This window comes from Trichechus manatus, unplaced genomic scaffold, assembly GCF_000243295.1.
Source record: "Trichechus manatus latirostris isolate Lorelei unplaced genomic scaffold, TriManLat1.0 scaffold00242, whole genome shotgun sequence".
Classification (NCBI taxonomy): domain Eukaryota; kingdom Metazoa; phylum Chordata; class Mammalia; order Sirenia; family Trichechidae; genus Trichechus; species Trichechus manatus.
Window position 1 is genome coordinate 1922279 of NW_004444178.1, and position 21146 is coordinate 1943424.

Here is a 21146-nt window from a genome sequence, read left to right on the forward strand (position 1 = left end):
TCCTTTCAACTTGTGAGATCTGACCTAAGTCCCAGTGGCTACGTCAGAGAAAGAAGTGTTGAGTGGCAGCCTGCAGAGAAGGGGAAAGTGGGAATTTGATTGATCCCACATTTTGAGAACTTCAACTTTGTTTTTTCTAAGTAATCTGAAACTACGTAAACGACTGCTTATAGTTCGTGTATTTCCTTCCCTTTCAAGGCACATATGACTATACACTTACATCTATATGTGACTACATTGTATTTTTAAATTATAGATTCTGTTTTCTATTGCGTCCTGTTTTTACTTATTATTTAACGCATGTGTCAAAAATAAGTACAAAGAAATTATTATATACTGTTTATTAGAGCAGTTAATCTGAATGCATATAAGAAAAGAGAAATCATGGGCAAAACGAAACAAAAACCAGGGGTCCTGTTCACTTGCAGTTTCCCTTTTCTAGTGGGCAAGAGGTGCTAGATTAAAATAGATGGAACTTCTTGGCTGCTGGACGTGTGTCTGAGGCAGGTGTCAGGGACAACTCCCAGAGCGTGGGCCAGGGGGCTGTTCAACAGAGTGTGTTTAAGTTTTCTCCCTCTACAAGAGGAAATCGCCTGTTAGGAAAGAAAGGAGGAGGGACGATTTTTAAAACTTCCACATAAGAATGGCTATATTTTACTTTCACGTCTGGAAAGACGGTGTCGTGGAGATCGGCAAAGGGTACAAATACTTCCGCAGAATCCTTCCGCTTAAGGCAGGCCGAGGAAGGACGCAGGCGTTAGGCTTGCCGCTGCATCTTTAGGGGGCGCTCTGCGCAGGCGCGGGCCCCAGCTGATGACGTGTTCGTGCTGCCCCTCTCCCCACCTAGAGCCAACGGCGCTCCACGCCCCGGCCCCTGTGCTCCCACACTCGGGCCTAGGACTGGGGACTTCGTGAGCCGTTCTCGGGTCTGTTTGCGTTGGAGCAGCGGGGACTGCGCAGGGCCCCGCGTGCCGGTGAGCGACCTCGGACTCGCAGCCCTTAGGTCTCCGTCTGGAGAGAGGCCAACGGCGGCGTCAGGAAGAGCTGGGCCTGATGAGGAGGAGGAGGGGAGGCTGTCGAGGGCCCGGCGGCGCGCAGTGCTCGGAGGTGAAGGTGTCGCGTGACTTACCTCTGCCGGGCTGCGCCGCCTGCCAAGGGGCTCTCGGTTCGGTGCAAGTCGGGCTGTTGGGGTTGGTTCCAGACCACCACGCCATGAGCCGCCAGCAGGCACTTGGTCCCCCTCCCCCCGCGGTTCTTTTTTTTTTTTTTTTCCCATCCCTTGCAGGGTAGGCCGTATGCTAGGTTTTGTTTAAAGCGCTTTTGAAAGGTGCTGCTTTCCCTATATTTCAAACCGTTATAGAGCTAAAGTCAGTGTTTTGCGCAGGGGATCTCAACCTATTAAGAAAGGGGTGTTACAGATTTATTAATTTTTCCCATTGAGTTTTAGATTCGCGTTGGTTTTCAGTAAATTAAGAGACTGCGGTGAAAACATTGAGCATAGAGAAGAGGAGAAAGTGTCTGGCACCTCTTAATCAACGAGTTTCCAAGAGTAAATGTTATTGAACTCTTCAGTGTTCAGACGAAAATCTGGCACGGAAGCAGGGATGCCTAATCCGTTCCCGTTGCCATAGAGCCGATTGCCATCGCGACCCAGTAGGACAGAGTAGAACTGACCGATAGATTTCCAAGGAGCGGCTGGTGGTTTCAAACTGCCGGACCTTTTGGTTATTAGCGGAACTCCTAACTACTGCGCCACCAAGGATGCCTAAACCAAAAAAAAAAAAAAAGAAACAAACCCGTTACCCTCAAGTCGATTCCTAGTACCTGATAAAGTCTGTGCTTGTCCATTAGCTTTGACGAAAACACCTGTTAAAGGCAGAACCTATCAGGCAACTAACTGTTCGGTAAGGATAGAAAACCGGTCCAGCTGAGAGCCGTTTGATATTGCTTTCTACGTCTTCCCCCCAAGGCCTTCCAATGGGATGCACCTTACACCCCCGCCATCGTTAACTCAGATCCTGGAGCCGGTGCCTGTAAAGCTGGGATTGTGAGGCCCACTAAACCCAGCTCGTGGTATTCCACTCTACCCCAAGGTCAAGTGTGGGGACCAAAAAACCAAACATGTTGCTATGGAGTATTTACAATTCATAGCGATCCTGTAGGGCAGAGTAGCATTGCCCCCATAGGGTTTCCAAGGAGGGGCTGTTGGAGTCAAAAGCTAGCAGCGGAGCTCTGAACCAAGGCGCCACCAAAAAAAAAAAAAAAATTCCGGTCGATTCCTACTCTTAGCAGCCCTGTAGGACAGGGATGCTAATTTACTTCTGAACCTCCTGTAGCTGGCGAGTATTGATCGATTTGGCTCGAATTTAATGTAATTGAGCCAAATCAGTAGAAGATATGTTTTTTTAGAAGTCATAAATCATTTGCTAGGAACTTATATGGACAACTTGTACGTTGATTTTTTAATCGCGGCACAGAGAAACAGCATCTTTATTCCTCATTGTACAATTTTAAGTTTGTGTAGTGGTATAGTTTCCCCCCACTGTTTGTGCTACGTTTGAGTGCAACAAACGGAAGGTAGGCCAATTTTAAAAAGTAAACTTTCTTCATAAAGTAGTATGAATAGAATTGTTTGAAGTGTCAGTTTTCCTTATTAAAAGATGTGGATTTTTAAAAGACTTAATTTGTCCCTTCGTATGAGTGTCTAATCTATTTTTAGGAACTGATAAAAGATACATGATCAAATTTAGAGAGGAAATTTTTTAAAATTCTGCTTCCTTTATGAACTTTCCCTCCAGAAATCAGATTGAATTGTATGACGCTGTTTTTTATTGAGAAAATATGTGTAACATATGCCATCTTAACGATTACTACATGTGCCATTGATTACATTTTTCAAGTTGTGCACCCATTCTTACTATTCTTTTTCAAATCATTCCACCACTGTTAACATAAACTCAATGCACTGTAAGCAAAAACTCCTTTTTCCCCTCCACCCTCCCCTGTTAACCACTAATATATTTATTTGCTCATTTCCTATAAGTGAGATTATACAGTATTTGTCCTTTTGGGACTGACTTATTTGACTCCGCAGGATGTTTTCAAGGTTCATCCATGTTGTGGCATGCGTTTCTTTTTATGGAGGAGTGTATATACCAGATTTAGCGTATCTATTTATCTGTTGATGGAGATTTTGATTGTTTCCACCTTTCCGCTGTTCTGAAACGTGCTGCCCAGGTTTCATTTGTAGTTGAGCCTTGACTAATTTGTATATACCTAGGGTTGGGATTGCTGGGTCATATGGTAGTGATGTTCAACTTTTTGAGAAACTGCAGAACTATTCCACAGTGGCTGTGCCGTTTTACATCCCTGCCAGCAGTGGATGAGGGTCCCAATTTTGCCGCACCTGTTTTCCTTTTTTATTTAGTTTTTAATCATTGCCATTCTGATAGGGATGAGGTGGTATCTCCAGTTTTGATTTGCGTCTCTAATGGCTAATGATAACTGAGCAACTTTTCATGTGTCATTGGCTGTTTGAATATCCTTTTTGGTGAAATGTCTGTTGAAGCCTTTGCCCGTTTTTTGATTGTGTTGTCTTTTTGTTAAGTCGTAGAAGTTTTTAAATATATTTTGGATACTATAGCATTATCTGATATATGGTTCTTGAAATTTTTCTCCCGTTATTTAGAGTATCTTTTCACTTTTTTTGATAAAGTTTTTTGAACAAAAATAATTTTATGAGTTCCCGTGTATCTATTTTGTTTGTTCTTGCTTTTGTTGTTGTATTATACGATTTTTAATTCCTTTCAATTTTAAAATTCTATGACCTTAACTGCAATGTTACTGTATTACCTACCTGCAGAGGTTATTTTTTGTATAGGTATTAGTATTAAATTTTCTTACATGCTTTTAAATTCGTATTTAGTTTTCCCTGTTATTTTTGACACTGTCATCCTAAAAATTTGAAATTAATGTTCCAAATTTTGCTACTTAGTATTAATGAATTATATATAATATTTTTGAACTTATTTTCATAATTTTAACTGCCAGCTGTTAAAAATCTGCAGAATTTGATTTTGGTGCATGTGCTTAAAAGTTTAAAACAAATCGGAGGATGGAATTGAGGGGCATGAAACAAAGGGGCATGAAACTTACAAGACTGAGAAGTACTACTTTGAAACTACTTGGTGGTACATTTAATTGTACCTGTTTGTAATATGCCCAGAGCAACTTTTGCCTTTAGTGGTAATTGTTTGAAATGTAGAATGTGTTTTTGTTTAATTCTAAAGCAAATGAAGCCTGCATGTTTCTCTTCAAAAAACCCTAAGAAAGTGTAGACCATTGTCAACGTTTGAACATTTGTTACAAGATTGAAGAATATCATAATTTGTTGGAAAACCACTTCTGAACTCTAGTAAATGGTTTACTTGTTTCAGATGTTATTTTGATAGAATGTAATTCTAATCCAAAAAGGAATTTGAACACTCCCTTGAAATTTGTTCCAAATTTATTAAATCAGTATGAATGTCTAATAATGATTTTTAGTGTACTCTTTTCTTGAAGTTTAAGATTTTTCTTTTTTGGTAGACATGGGAAAGTCTTTTTTTCTCCTTTGCTTTTGTGTTCAAATAAAAACAATACTTAGATGGAGTCAAATCAACTGAAAATATGAGGAATGGATTGGTTAGTAGTGAATTCCGTAATGAAGATGGAAAATGTGGAGATGTCTCTCAGTTTCCTTATGTGGAATTCAGAGGAAGAGATAGCGTCCCTTGTCCCACTTGTCAAGGAACAGGAAGAATTCCCAGGGATGAATGTTACCGTATTGTTCTTTTCTCTTAAAGAAAGATCGCATGCATTTGCTCAAATATCATAAAAGCCCTACATTTAAGCCTTTCTCTGTGCTCTAAAACCCCTTAGAATTAAAGTTAAAATTTCCTATCTGTTATCTTTAGTCAAAAAGGACAAATGGAGAAAAACATTAGAATATTAAGGAGCCCCGGTGGCACAGTGGTTAAAGTGCTTGCCTGCTAATCACAATTCAGTGGTTTGAACCCACCAGCTGCTCCGCAGGAGAAGGATATAGCAGTCTGTTACCGTGAGGATCGCGGGCTTGGAAACCCTATGGGGCAGTTACTACTCTGTCTTAAAGGGTCACTATGAGTCAGAATTGACTGGATGGCAATCGTAAAGCAGTAGTAATGGAAACCGCTCCTCTGTCCCCAGTATTTTCCTTTTTCCACCTCCTATTACAGAGATGCATACTGTCTCTTGAGTGAAAACTCTTAGTACTATTTGAGATCTATATAGGGAATATCAGTTTCTTTGCTGCATTTTGTGTTAGAGACAATTTTTATTCCAGGCTACTTGGTTAAGACCTCAGGCTGCTAACCAGAAAGTCAACAGTTAGAATTCACCAGCTGCTCCTTGGTAACCCTATGGGGCAGTGCTACTCCGTCCTATAGGGTTGCTATGAGTCCGAATAGACTCGATGGCAACAAGTTTGGGTTTTGTTTTTGGTTCTTTAGCAGTGGAACAAGTGGAAATAATGAAGGTACCTTGTGCTCTTCTCATCATCTGGTTGGCTAAAGTTGGTATGTGACCCTGGAGAGACAGAGGGACAGAGTTGCCATATAATGTGTAGAAAAGCTATGAGAAGTGCCATGGGGACGATTACATTGTGTTGGCTTTTGAGAATATGATAGCTTTATCTTTGCAAGAATAGTAGTTTGAGAATAAAAGGATTATTGTAGTTAAAAGGATTAATGTACCAGACTAAGGTGGGCAAAAAAAGTCTGTTTTAGCAGTCTGGATATATTTTTAAGGTATAGCCAAATGGCTTTTTTGGCATATGTTTGCTATGAGTCGGAATTGACTCGATGGCAACGAGTTTGGGATGGATATGGATTATGGAGCAAAGAAGCACCTGGAAGAATGGAGCAGCCATTTATTGAAATGTAGAAAAGTAGGTTTGGGTATGTGCGTCAGAAGAGAGATCAGAAGCTCACTTTTAGATGTGGAAGTTTTGAGAGACATACTTGACGTCTAGGTGGATATATTCAGTAGGCATTTAGTTACAGAGCCTCTGTTTTTAAATTTTATGGGTGAGGAAAAGAGTAAACTACCCAAAGTACTTCAGGTAGGATATGGTAGAAAAATTCTAACTTGACTCCAAATGCAGTACACAGTGCTCATAACTTCATCAGTACTATGTATCTTCTAGGATTCAGGTGCTGTCCCTAGAGCCACGAGAAAAATTATCACTGATGAATTTTTTTTTTTTTATTGTGCTTTAGGTAAAAGTTTACAACTCAAGTTAATTTCTCATTCAAAAATTTATACACACAGAGTTTTGTGACATTAGTTGCAATCTCCGCAGTGTGATAGCACACTCCTGCTTTCCACCCTGGGTCACTGATGAATTTTATAATGGAGAACTATATATTGAGATAGTGAATTAGATATTTTTTCAATTTGGGATGAAATACTAAGTGGATGTTAATTTTTGTCCCAGCAGGTTCAGTACTATTAGTTACGGCTGTAAACTTTGAGTGCAGAGTAACATAGAACACTGTTTCATATATTCACAACTAGGGCTCATTTATAGGCTTACCCTCCATAAATATTTAAAAACAAAAACAACACTGAAGGATAAGAAAAGCCAACAAAATTCAGAATTTTTAATCATGATCATTGAAGTCTTCATACAGCTTTTGAGCGTTTTTGTGTGTTCTAGGTACCTTAAAATGTACTTAAATTACCTGTAGGTAATCTAGTAGTGACCACCACTCTACTCAGGTTTCCACGAAGTCTAGAGTGAGTGAGTGAGTGGGAACTGCTTTGTTTGCTTAGACAACAGAATGGGCTTGGTAGCAGTGATGTAGCAAATTTTTTGGTGGTGTTTTGTTTTTTAATAAACCATTTACTCTCGTTTCTCAATTTAGGTAATTAAAATACTCAGAAACTTTCATAAAACTTCTGCAGAGGATTCCCTCTGCAAGCCTAATCGCGTCTGACAGATGGCGACTTGTTCAGATGATGATGCAGTGCCTGTGCACCCTTTTTCCAGAGAGGCCAAGAGGATCGTTGCTCTGCCTGCTGCTGATAGACATCGGCTTGGCCTGGCAATGTTATACTCTCCAGAAATGAGGCGAAAACGAACTATTAGGACCCTGTGCATGACTGTCTTAGCTGCTGTTTTCCCGACCTTCAAAGGTCCTGTCGTCAAGGTCAAACCTGTCATTGATGGACAAACAGTTACTTGGCAAATGCAGTTATATGGCACCCCTCTGTTGTCAATCCCTGAAGTTCCCGATGATCCAGAACATAGACTTGGGTTATACCATGCAACGCTGAACATTCTCGTCGCATTGTTCAAGGACTCACGGGACAATAGCCATATGAGGACTGCAGAAAACAGGTTCAAGGCATTCAAGGCAGCAGTCAATACAGACATGGAGCACACACCATATCCTGCTATTAATGTGTCTGCTTATGTCATCTACTTGTCTCTTCAGCCCTGGTGTCATAGAGTCTTGCGTAGAATTTTAAGTACCAAATTCACAGGTCCAGCCGAACAGATGATGGTGCAAGTCCATATGGTGGCTCGATGGTCACAGATGACTACCCTCAATGCTATTAAAAGGTTCCTTAACGAGTGTGACTCGAGCTTGATCCTAATACCTGAAGTAAAAGAGGAGATACCCAAGTTCCATGAAGCATATGAGAGACTTCGTGAAAAAACTGGAGAATGGTTTCCTTATGCCAAGGCAATCAAACACCCTGAAGCCCAGAAAGTGAAGACGGCAGCATTTCCAAACCTGGCATCGGCAGCCCTGTACCATGCAGCAGAGACAACACCAACTATGCGAAACTATAGAGCAGGGAAACACATTAGGGGAGGGCTCCCTGAAAGCACACTTAAAAGTGCTTTTGAGCGCAAAATCTCACGTGAAGAGCGGGCAACGCTATACTCCTCAGGCATCACTGGTGAGGTGAGTGACCAAGTGTCACAGACACCGACAGAGGCAGAGTCATCCATGGATGATGATTAATGAGTTTTTGTTTAGTAACCAAAAACCCCATCATCCCTCCTCAAATAAGAAACACAAACTCAAAAAAGAAACAAAAAATCTGTAGGAGGTAATTTAATAGCTGCTGTGAGGCATACTAAAATTAGATCCATCAAGGCATTTAGGAAGGAAGTGAGAAGGAGAGGGTAGAGCAAAAAATAAAATGGTAAGTTTTTGAATGACTAGAATATGAGGGAGAGATTAAGTGACATGTAAGACGTAGAAACAAAAGGTGCTGTAGGGTTTCAGCAGAGGATTATATGTTGGCAAGATCAGGAAATAGTTTCTTGAAACTAGCTGTGGAGGGTAACCTTGAAGATAAGAAATTTCCATTTTGGAAACTGGAAAGTGAGGGATGGAAGAGTTAACATTTCAGGAGGAAGTTAGGGGAATAGCAAAAACATGAAAGGTTGTGTTTTTTTTTTTTTTTTTTTTAGTATCTGCTTCTTGATTTAAAATAGTGCAACAATATGTTCAAAGCTGAGTTAATGTAAATATTTTTCAAATTGAATACTTCAGTACTCTGGGATGAGGAGGGTCAGAAAGGGCTGGTCATAGTGGGATTGAGCATGTGGATATGTCATGTTTTAAGGGCTGTACAGGTGGTTCTGAGGGCGTTAAGGAAACTTCAAGCAGTAACATGAGCAAACATCAAAAACATGCTAGTGGAAGAACTGCATCACAAAAGACCACCTACTATATGACTTTTTATGTTAATGTCTAGAATAGGCAAATCTATAGAGAGGTTGCTTCAGGCTGCAGGGGATGGGGTAAGGGAGTGATAGTTAAGGGTGTAGGTTTATTTTTTTATTTTTATTTTTTACAGGTTTATTTTTGAGATTAAAATTGACTAGTGATTGCACATCTGAACATACTAAAAGCTATTGTACCCTTTAAATGGGATGTGAACTGTCTTGATAAAACTTTTAAAAAAAATGAATAAACATTTGCCCTTCACCTTGTATTTCTGTTCCTTTAAACATAAAGAAATTATCAACTTTACCATAATTGGAGGTTAGAGACTACTAAGTAGAGATTACGAGGCTATTATATGGAAGAAAAGGGTTATGCAATTTAGAAAACATGGAAACATCTTTATGAATACTGATGGTTTTTTTGTGGAATATTTTGTCTAATAAATGCTTGATGTGTTATATGCGTGCAGTTTTAAAAGTTCTTCGTGAAGACCTGTTAAATTTATGAGCAGAACAAAGAAGGCAGGGATCAATGATTCTGTGATAAGGTGTAGTGTTTTCAGGAAATAATCTAAGAAGTTGGGTTTTAATATTTAGCAAATTTTATGTCAAGTGGTGCTTGTTCCCCCTTTTTACAAAGAAGATTTAGTAAAACAGGTTAAGATCAAGATAGCAAGACAAAATCACACCTAAACAGTTAAAATACTGCACATAATTTTTTTTCAAGCTGCAGATAGTTCTACACAGGACAGGAAACTTGGAAGATAAGAATAAGTCACCTTTCATTTAATACTCATATTTGAACACAAGGAGGAAGTACTAATGAAGTTGCTTTGTTTTATTTAATTTTTTTAACTTTACTGTTTTAAACTTGGTCAAGGATTAAAGAGGTGGAGTGTGGACTGTTCTCTCAATAAACATCTCTAAAACTGCACTCACTACCAGTGGCTTTCCCTGCTGTGCAGATTCAGTACCAGCTCCACTCATTCAAAGCTAGACGTGCACTTCATCAGTGCTCATTTGCTGTCGCCAGCTATGTTAGCCACCCCCTCTACTGCTTGGGGACTTTATTAGAAGTATGAGTTATTAAGTTGATTTTCTTCACACAAATTTTTAAATATTACTTGTCAAGTTTTTTAAAGAAAATATTTAAATTCAGCATTGATGAGTTTATAAAAATGAGACATGCAACTCACAACTGTAGTTTACATTTTCTGATTGACCCTAATTCCTTGTTGCTGTCATCCGTGTAATTTCTAAAGAGAGCAAGTAAATATATCACCTTCAGCAGTTTCAATCAGGCTTTTAACTAGTTATCATTTACAGCCAGTTCCCGTTTGTGTATTGAAGCTTTCATGCAGTTTTTTCTGTTTTATCAGTTCCAGCACTACCATCCTGCATCTTCTTAAACAAGCAGATTGAGGCTTCCCTGAAGTGGAACCTTTTCAACAAAGCCATTAACTGTTTCCCTCTGATGTTCTGTATTCTTCTGATAGGACTTAAGGATGTTCTTGCAGGGCTTTTGATGAGCCTCTTCAACTAACTATTCTTGAAAATGATGCATCATCTCCATGAAATGAAATTTTAGGGGATTGGCTTTTCAATTTTTTGTCCAGAAGGTCTACTGTACCCTCCAGTGAAAAGATGGATCTCTTCTCATCTTTATTGTTGCCAAACAGATAATTTCCAAGTTTAGAGGACTGGCCTCTATCCACTGTAGGTGACTGTCTTCTAGAGAGAAATTAGGACTTGCTTCCTCTGCAGAGGCAACCACACTTATTTGGATAGCATGTTAGTTTGGAGTCTGTCCCCAGGGCCACTGTGGGAGCCGTGCAGCCATGGATGAAGAAGGCAGGTCAAGATAATGGTAGGATCCTGGATCATTGGGTCACAACTGGTAGAGAAGCCTCCTTATCGAGGAATGCTTGGATCCATGTGACACACTGGATCAACTGGAGATCCATGCAGTATGAAGGCATTGCCGGTTCTGGTATTTCCTGAATTCTTATATTGAAACCCAGGTGATTGAGATATTTGTTGAAACCCTTCTTCCCCCGTGCCTGCTTGCTTAGTGTGACAAAATGCAAATGAGGGAGATTGCTCCCGAGGGAGATTGCTCCCAATGGAGGGAAATTTCTGCATCTTTTGTAGACAGGTTTAGGCTTCCAAACTACAGAAGAAAGAGTTTTACCCAGGGACATGGGCACATGAGTCGTTTGTGGCAGACTGTTCCACTATTAAACTCTGAACTGCTTGTGTGTGTAGAATGGGTTAGGACATGATACTGTTAGGATCCCTGTATTTCCTAGGGCTGCTGTAAGAAACTGCCACACATTGGGTGGCTTATAAGAACGGAAGTTTACTGCCTCAGTTCTTGGAGGCCAGGAGTCTGAAATCAGGGTGTTGCATGTGTTGATGCGTTCTGAGAGCTCTGAATGAAAATCTGTTCCATGCTGTTCTAGCTTCTGGTGACGGCCGGTGATCTTGTCATTCTTTGGTTTGCAGCTCCAACCTGTGGCTCTGTCTTCACGTGGCTGTCTGTCTTCTATGTCTGTGTCTCCTTTTACAAGGGCACTGCACATATGACCTCTTGTTAACTGATACCTTTAAAGACCCTATTCCCAAACAAGGTCGTATTCACAGGTGCCGAGGGTTAGGACTTCAACATATTTTGAAGGAGATAATTCAATCCTTAACAATTGCCTAGGTTTTCTGGGGGGCAAGTAAGCCTAGAGTATTCACAGCTCATAGGTTAGTTTTCTCTGGCTGTGATCAGCCTTAATTAGCCCTTTCCATTTCCCCCAAATGGAAATGATGACCCTTTCTACCTGTGCAGCGAACTGGCCAAAGTTAGCATTGGGTTTATAAAAGCTGTCCTGTCCCATTGGCCCAACTGATGGTCTCCTGTGGTTCCAAGCATTTGGTTGGGTTAGAGGTAGAACACTCACAGGGTTCTGAGCACACAGTTGTAGCCCCTAGAGTACTAGGCAGAGGCAGTTAGATAAATTAACTCCTATGAGTTAATGATTATATTAGATACAAAGAGTTGATATGGATACAAAATCTATAATTTATAAATTTGTTTTTAAATCAATACAGGTTTTTTTCCATTTTTCTAGAAAAGCAACAATGTGTTTTTATCACAACTTTTTTAAGTGTTCTGGGGGTCTGGAATTAACTTCTCAATTCTCTTGGTTTCTGTGTTTCCCTTTCCTAAACTATCTCCTGAATAATCTCTTGGTCTTCTGACCCTTAGTTAATGGTGCTGTCTTAGTCATCTACTGCTGCTACAACAGAAATACCACAGGTGGATGGCTTTCACAAAGAGAAATTTATTTCTTCACAGTAAAGTAGGCTAAAAGCCCAAATTCAGGGCGTCAGCTCCAGGGGAAGGCTTTCTCTCTCTGTCGGCCTCCTCATCAATGTTCTCCCGGAGTAGGAGCTTCTCGGCGCAGGGACCCCGGTCCAAAGGACGCGCTCTGCTCCCGGCACTGCTTGCTTTTATGGTATGAGGACCCCAACTCTCTGCTTGCTTCCTTTTATGTCTTGAGACATAAAAGGTGGTGCAGGCAACACCCCAGGGAAACTCCCTTTACATTGGATCAGGGATGTGACCTGGGTAAAGGTGGTGTTACAATCCCACACTAATCCTCTTTTAACATAAAATTACAATCACAAAATGGAGGCCAACCACACAATTCTGGGAATCATGGCCCAGCCAAATTGATACATTTTTGGGGGGTCATAATTCAAACCATGACAGGTGCTCTTAACTCCTCTCCTTGGCCCACTGTTGTTCTCATTTTGTCTGTATACTGTTCTTTCATGACCTGTCTATTTTCATGGTTTATTTGTTGTTCTTACCCACCAACCCGTAAGTGTGTATCTCCACACTTACTGAGCTTCAGACGTATATCGACATTTGTACCCAAACATGTCCAAGACATATCACCTGTTAACATACGCAGTTGTGTCTATGATCTGGACTGTGCCTAACTCTTCAGCCTTTACTGCTCACACTTCCTGGTTCAAACTTAGACATCATGAAAACTGAACTTTGATGCTGTCTCAGTATATTTGCTTTTATCTCATGGTGTTGAAGTCGTGTATGTTACTAGGTTTATCTCACCCACCACTCTATATGCTCCTTGAGCATCCAACCTTGCTGACTCATCTTTGAATGCTAAGTACCTAATTCAGTGTATAATATTGGTAACAAACATTGTTGGCCTGAATTGAACTGAACTGAATTCAATCTAACTCAATCCTGCATTTGATAGCCACAGCTGTATGGCTCACTGGTAAATATTGGGATATCCTGATGAATGCTGCAATACTCTCTTCTTATCCGTAGGTGGAAGCAAGCTTCTACGATTAGGGGAACAAATGGTCTGTAAGTGCCATGGATATAATTGATCACTGAGGTTAAAATTACATGATCTCACTTAAAACTTAGTCTTATATGAATAATTGCATAAACTTATGGTTGCAGAAGTACTAAGCAAGGAGGAAAGAACACAGTCTATTAAACTGAGATCTTCTTGAAATGAGGTTTTTTCTCAGTCAGTATACCCAGAGTCACCTGTGATACCTCATTGTCTCACTGCCTTCGAACCTTTTCCTTAATTAAATCTTGTGATAACAAAAAGTATCACAAGATTTCACCATCGTCTATTTCCTAAGTAACCAATTATTACCACATTGTATATATCCTCCATACAGAAAACACCACGCATCGAGTGAAACACCACACACGCGAGTGCGAGTGCGAGTGCGACTATGTTTGCAGAGGATTTAACTCATTAACGGCTGCATATTCACGTTGTGGCAATATCACCATCTATTCAACATTCTCCTCTTGACTGATAATCAAGTTGATTTCACTTTTTGATAGCCCATCCACAGCGTGCCCTCATGGAGACATTTAAAACTACCCCTAAATTAGGGCTTTCATTTCTGTGGAATTGATACTCAGATGAGTAAGTGCCAGGCAGAGGCTCTGAGCTGCCACGCGTTGCGCTGCCAGTTGCTTCCCGGACCTCGCCCTGAGTGGGTTCAGTCCATCCGCTGATCGAAAGCCAGGCGCGCTCGTCAAGGTACAAGGCATTGTTGTCGGCTCGCAACTGTCATGGCCTCCCGTCCTCCTGGTGGGAGACTTTTGGTTTTAAATATAACCTCTTCCTTCATTTGATTTTCCTGGCAGAAAATTTTGTGTTCTTATTTTTCTCTTTCAAGTTTTATTTTAATTTTTTTTAATAAAGAAACATTGAAATTCACAGCCTCATGGGTTTCTTCAAATGACTTCTGATGGATAATTTTGGTTTCCGTTTTCTAATTCACTCTGTCTAGTTCCTTGTGGTCCTCATTCGTGTAGTTTTTTCTTAAAGACAGCCAATAAATTTATCAACTTCAGCACAGTTTCAGTCAGGTTTTTAACTGGCTATCTTTTACAACCTGTTCCTTTTGTGTGTTGAAGATTTCAAGCATATTTTTTTTTTTTATGCTTCTTCAGCTCCTGCACTCTTTCTTCCATTCAGCATCTTCTTGTACAAAAAATTTTAGGCTTTCGTAAAGCTGAACATTTTCAACAAAACCATTAACTATTTCCCTCTGGTGGTGGTCTACATTCCTATGAGATGGCTTTAAGATGTTTTGTCCTCATTCACTTCAGATAGAAGGGATTTTGCTGCCTCTTCCAGTGACCGTGTCTGCTTGAAGGTGAGCCATCATCACTCCATGGCATGAAATTTTGGGGGATTCACTTTTCAGTTCTATATCAAGAAGGTTGACTGTATCCTCCACTGAAAAGGCAGAGCTGTTCTCAAAGTGCTGCCAAACACAGAGCTTGTAACTCCAGAGGACTGGCCTTCACTGCAAGTGAATCCAGGGTGTCAAAAGTTTCTGTGTTCTGTCTAATATTCTTATTGATTTTAAGATACTCTCAACTTAGGCAGGAGGCAAATTAGCTAGCTCTTTTTCTCTCTGCAGTATACTGGCTTCTTGTGGAAAAAAAATAAATGAAAGCAGCATATACCAGGATTTCCCAGGGAAACTCAAAAAGACTTGAGCTTTGTGTCCATAATTCAGTCAACACTATCAGAGTATGACACACCTGCTCCAGGACTGGCTAGAAATATATTTTTGTGGCTGTTAGCAGTCCCTCTATGGCTCCAGAGGGCACTGCAGTTCTTCTCTGGCCAGTAGCTTGTAGGCTGTAACTGCCTACATGGAACCCTGGGAATGTCCTACCTTTAACCTAACCATTTCCGTGGTAAGTCTCCTCTGGATTTAAAGTTTCCTTCTGTAGTCTAGAAACCTGATCTTGTCTACAAAGGACATAGAAATTTCCTACCCTGTGTCATGGATTGAATTGTGTCCCCCAAAAATGTGCGTATCAATTTGGCTGGGTCATGATTCCCGGTTGTGTGATTGTCCTCCATTTTGTCATCTGATATGATTTTCTTATGTGTTGTAGATCCTGCCTGTATGATGTTAATGAGGAGGGATGGGCGGCAGTTGTGTTGATGAGGCAGGACTCAATCTAATGGATTGAATCGTGTCTTGAGCCGGTTTCTTTTGGGATATAAAAGAGAGAAGTGAGCAGAGAGACAGGGGGACCTCATACCACCAAGAAAGCAGTGCCGGGATCAAAGTGCGTCCTTTGGACCTGGAGTTCCTGTGCAAACAAGCTCCTAGTCCAGGGGAAGATTGATGAGAAAGACCTTCCTCCAGAGCCAACAGAGAGAAAGCCTTCCCCTGGAGCTGACTCCCTGAATTTGGACTTTTAGCCTACTTTACTGTGAGAAAATGAATTTCTCTTTGTTAAAGCCTTCCACTTATGGTATTCTGTTATAGCAGCACTAGATAACTAAGACACCCTGGAAGCAATCTCCCTTATTTGTGTCACAAGTGAGCAGGTGCTGGGGAAGAAAAGCCTCAACAAATATATTATCTCAGTGATTTGGGTTTCAGAAATAAAAACACAGGAAATATCAACTAGAACTTGCAGTGTCTTCACATTTCATGAATTTCTAGTGGAGTCAGTGGATCAATCCAAGCATTCCTGGATGAAGGGGCTTATCTTCCAGTAGTAGTGTCTCAATGAACCAGGATCCTACCATCATGTGGACCTACCATCTTCAGTCATGGCTGCATAGTTCCCATAGTGGACCTGGGGATGGACTTCAAACCACTGAGTCATCTTCAGAAGTGTGGTTGCCTCTGCAGAGGGAATGGCTTCCAGTTTCTCTCTGGCAGTCTCAGTCTCTGAGCCTCCTTGTCAGTCTACTGGAACTGCTATGAGCAGCTCCATTCACAGAATCTCTGCCTGAAGGGAAAGGAGAGAATCATCAACAGAGACTGATCTGAGGTCCTGGAGAGTGCCAGAGTTCAGGCTACAGATCTGCCTATAGATTTGGAGGATTAGGCATGATGCTAAAGGCAAGAGGTGGCCAAATGGATAATTCTATTTATTGTTTATAGTTCATTTTTTATTTGAAATGGAAATTGGCATTTAAAAGTTTACAGCCTGTTTCTGAAAGTAAAGGTTTAAGCTATCTTGGAGAAACTGCGGTGTTGAGGAACCCCTTATTATACACAAAAAAGGCACCTGCTCTCCTAGGGTTAAAATGAAATACAGCATATTTTTTAAGTAAGGGGAGCCAGATGAAGATGCTCATCTTGAAGCCTATGGAAGAAAAATGTAATAAGGGTAGGATGCAAATCCTGATGTTTTTTAGTGTACTTGTTTAGTTTCAACTTACAAACCCCTTATAAAACTGAGACAGAAAGATAATCCTCACTTTCTCCGTTTATTTGTGAAATCAGCAGAAATAAAATAATGGTAACAATTAGGACCAGTTTACAACAGGCAATTTGTGAATTTATTGTTCAGCAATATCTGTAAAAGGCTTTTATTTTATTTTTTTTTGCCTTCTTGGTTGACAACTTCGAGGTATCTACCTTCTAACAAATGCCTGAACATACGATTTAAGGACTAGCGGGTCTCATTTTTTCTGCGATTGTGGTGCTATTAAAGTCATAAGCAACATGGAAATGAACTGGCCTGGCTGTGTTCCAATAAAATTTTATTTACAAAAACAGTCAGCAGTCATATTTGGCCTGCCTGCTGTAGTCTTCTCACCCCTTAGAGATTTTTGGAAGATTACATTTAAAATTTAAATAACATTAAATTACACCTACCTTCCATATTGTGTTTTTTCCTTAATATTTAACCATATATTATTTTTTTGTTTTATTGAAACTCATTATAAATTTTTAATTTAGAACTTCTGTATTTTCTAATCTGTAAAATAATAAATTAGAATTAAAGATATTCTATTTCTATCTCAATTAAACTTTTTAGAGCTGAAGGAATCACCTAGATCAGTAGTTTTTAAGCTTCGTTTTTTAAAGTGAAGAATAATTTATTCAAAGAAAATTGGATACATCCATTGTTTTGGCTGAATATGGAGTAGAGCCCCACCCATCAGCTCTGCAGAGAGCACTTTGCAAACCATGGCTTGAGAAAAGAGTGGATACTCAGATGTCCACAGAGGCAGGGTAGGTGATGTCAATGTGTGACTCCTGTTAGGTGCAATGCAATTGAAGGTAGTATGAATTAGGAAGTCAAGAATGCAGTCAAGGGAACATCTGCCACCCCCAGCTGTTTGTTCCAAGAGATAATTTGGGTCTTTTTTTCCAGATGGTCTTTTATGTTCAAGAAAAGTCAGATATATTGCTTTAAAAAAAAAAAATTCCGATTTTAAAGGTAATAACTAATTTAAAAAAATTAAAAATACAAAACTAAATGTTGTTCAGGCCAAAGAAACTCTATGGAACAGCTGCTCTAGAGGTTTTATAGATGAGGGTATGGAGGATCAGAAGTCTTCATAACTCAGATATGGTTGCCATATACTCTCTAACCTCACTTTCCAGATCCCTTTTCACTAAGCACATTGTCTTTTGATTAAAGAACAGCATTGGGCTAAATGTGTAGCAGTTAAGAGATTTTGTAGTTAGGCAGACCTGGAATCCCATCCCTGGGTCCTATTGTATCTCAGCTTCCTCATCTGTAACGTAAGTGTATAAATGCGTACCTCATAGGGTTGTGGTGAGGGTGAAACGGAATAGTGAATGGAAAGCACTTAACCCCATCCCTGGCATAATTACTTGATAAATGGAGTTATTAGTTTTTAAATAGGAATGAAAATGTGGATGTGAATTAGTGAGAAAAGAGATAACACAGGCCTAATCAGTCCCTGGGTACTGCAAGTGGTTAATATGCTTGGCTGCTAATCAAAAGGTTGGAGGTTCGATTCTACCCAGAGGCACCTTGGAAGAAAGGCCTGGTGATCTACTTCTGAAAAATCAGCCATTGAAAACCCTATGGAGCACAGTTCTACTCTGACACACGTGAGACCTCCATGAGTTGGTGTTGACTTAAGGCAACTGGTGGTGGAGGTAGTGGCATCAACTTCATTGGATAACTATGGCTATAGACATACGTGTATTTTTTTCTGAACCTATTGGCTAATTATCTCCAAAAATTATTATGGAATCAGAAATGTGTCCTCCAGTGTATTATTTTGCAATTAAAAAAACAATGTTAGTTTATGTGGCAGTTTGCAAAGAATATTTGGATGACAGTGTAGCTCTCCACTTAGGTAACACTGAAAATCCATTGTACCAAAGTCATACAAGGGAGCCTCTCTGCCAAGTGACAGTGGAGCATAAAATATCACACTCTCACCATTACATTTTGACATTTGTGTAACCGGAAAGATGAAGGAACTGCAGTTCATAGTAAGCAAATGAATATTACTTACTACAAAAGGAGACAAGAAAATTGATGTATTGAGGAAACATGTAACTTCTTGTAAAAAGAAAAAAAAAGGCATGTTGAATGACTAAAATGATAGACTTCCAAAAAAATGAAACCTTGAAAGGACATCTTTCATATCCTCTAATGACAACAGATAATTCCTAGTCTTGCTTCAGGCCGCATGGATTCCTCTGTGTTATTTCTTGGAATCATAATGGTGTTTCTGCTTATTGAGAGTTTCGTCTTTCAGCAACAGTGAAAAGTCCACATACCAGTGAAGAACTATAATAAACAGATTTTATAGTTGATAGAGCACATTATTTGAATTAAGTAAAGAAGATTTCAAAGGATCTAATTCACTATATTTAGGTTCCATTTCTTAAAATCAAGTGGATAGCTCACCATTAGAAGCGTATATAAACAAGAAGACATCTGGAAATCTCTTTCGGAAAATCTCTTTCTTATGGTTCTCTTTTAAACCTTATTTCTATATAGTGATCAGCTTCTTTTAATAAGGAATTGTGAAAACCATAAAATAGAGAAAATACCAAATTGGCTCCTCGCTTGTGTTTTTGCATCTCCTACTTGATTAAAAATCCCCAAGGAATTTAAACCGCCATGTTTATTATATTTATTATTTAAACAAATATTTATTTTTAATGGGTCAGTTCGTGTTGAGTAGAGCCCTGGTAGCTCAGGGGTTAAGAGCTTGGCTGCTAACCAAAAGGTTGGCGGTTCGAATCCACCAGCTACTCCTTAGAAACCCTATGGGGCAGTTCTACTCTGTTCTATAGGGTCATTGTGAGTCAGAATCAACTCGATGGCACCGGGTTTGATTTTTGGTTTATGTGTTGGGTGCTGTTGGTGAAACAGAGATAAATAATACACAGGTCATGGAAAAAGTAGTGAGGAAACTGTATCCGTTAAGGTGCAATACAGAACACAAAAACCACCGTGATATTGTAAGGAATTGGATGCTCACAAATTTATTCTAAGTGCTTAGGAACAAGCTCTAGTCTGGGTCCCAGGAATCTCAAAGCACAAAAATCTAGCCTGGTAGAGGACTTGCTACCCCTGCCATTGTCAGGAACGTTAGGTAACAAGAGCCTGTCTCTGGAAATACTCAGTTCAGGGGCACATTTCCTTAGATAAAAGCAAAGGAGCATGAGGTAGGGATTAGGAAGTTGCTGATGCCTCTTCTGCCACCCGGACTTGTGCCTCTCAGTGGCCACAAAGCTGTTGAATGAAAACCAGGAACTTCTGGTCACCACCCTCACTAGAGTGCCCCTAGACGCCCAAGAAGAGGACGGCTGGTCACTGGAATAGAGCACTGCTACAGAAAACCTGCTTCTTCACGTTCTTGACAGCTAGAAGGAAAGACCCCAAGCAGGAAGGTGGCCACTGCTTCAACATGTCTTCCAAATCCCCCATGAGTGAGTCTAATGGTGGGAATCAAACTTGTATTTAGATAACTGACTATATTAGAGAATTGGAAGTAAACTTTTAGGCTTTTCAGCCTCTGTGTTACAGGATAGCCGACTTGGAGGAGGTGGAACTGAAACCGAATGCTGATCGACAATACTCAAGACAAGATTGAAGCCATCTAATTCCATTGCAAAGTATTAGCCATACCACATAGTCCTTTAATCACTCCCACATTTTTATTTCAGAATTTTTTTTCCTTCTTACTACTACTCAGTCCTCCTACTTCCCAGCTCTTTCACTGTGTCCCCTGGAATCCCATATCATTTGGAAGCAATATAATCTCAATCTCTGTATCAAACCCTCCCTCCACCAGTTTGTCTTGTCTCCTGCATTGTTCGCAGTGCCATCGAGCAGGTTCCGACTCAGAGCAACCCTATGTACAACAGAACGAAACACTGCCTGGTCCTGCACCATCCTCACAATCATTATGTTTGAGCCCATTGTTTGAGCCCACTGTGTCAATCAATCTCGTTGAGGGTCTTCCTCTTTTTCACTGACCTCCACTTTACCAAGCATGATGTCCTTCTCCAGGGACTGGTCCCACTTGATAGCATGTCCAAACTATCTGAGACAAAGTCTCACCATCCTCACTTCTAAGGAGCATTCTGACTGTACTTCTTCCAAGACAGATTTGTTTGTTCTTCTGGCAGTCCATGGTATATTCAGTATTCTTCGACAACACCGTAATTCAAAGGCATCAATTCTTCTTTGGTCTTCCTTATTCATTGTCCAGCTTCTGCATGCATATGGGGCTATCAAAAATACCATGGCTTGGGTCAGGTGCACCTTTGTCTTCAAAGTGACGTATTTGCTTTTTAACACTTTAAAGGGGTCTTTTGTAGCAGATTTCCACAATGCAATACTGCATTTGATTTCTTGACTGCTGCTTCCGTGGGTGTTGATTGTGAATGTAAGTAAATTGAAATCCTTGACAACTTCAATCTTTTTTCTGTTTATCATAATGTTGTTTATTGCTCCAGTTGTGAGGATTTTTGTTTTCTTTATGTTGAGGTGTAATCCATACTGAAGGCTGTAGTCTTTGATCTTCATCAGTAAGTGCTTCAAGTCTTC

General features: G+C 40.2%; 1 protein-coding gene across 1 annotated transcript; it reads left to right on the forward strand.

Moving 5' to 3' along the window:
- The first annotated feature begins 818 nt into the window (after nucleotides 1-818).
- Nucleotides 819-12088, forward strand: LOC111819002 (uncharacterized). The gene is made up of 2 exons (XM_023724349.1): nucleotides 819-974; nucleotides 6945-12088. The coding sequence occupies exon 2, from the start codon at nucleotides 7020-7022 to the stop codon at nucleotides 8052-8054; it is 1035 nt and encodes a 344-aa protein (XP_023580117.1). The 5' UTR covers nucleotides 819-974; nucleotides 6945-7019; the 3' UTR covers nucleotides 8055-12088.
- Nucleotides 12089-21146: the final 9058 nt, after the last annotated feature.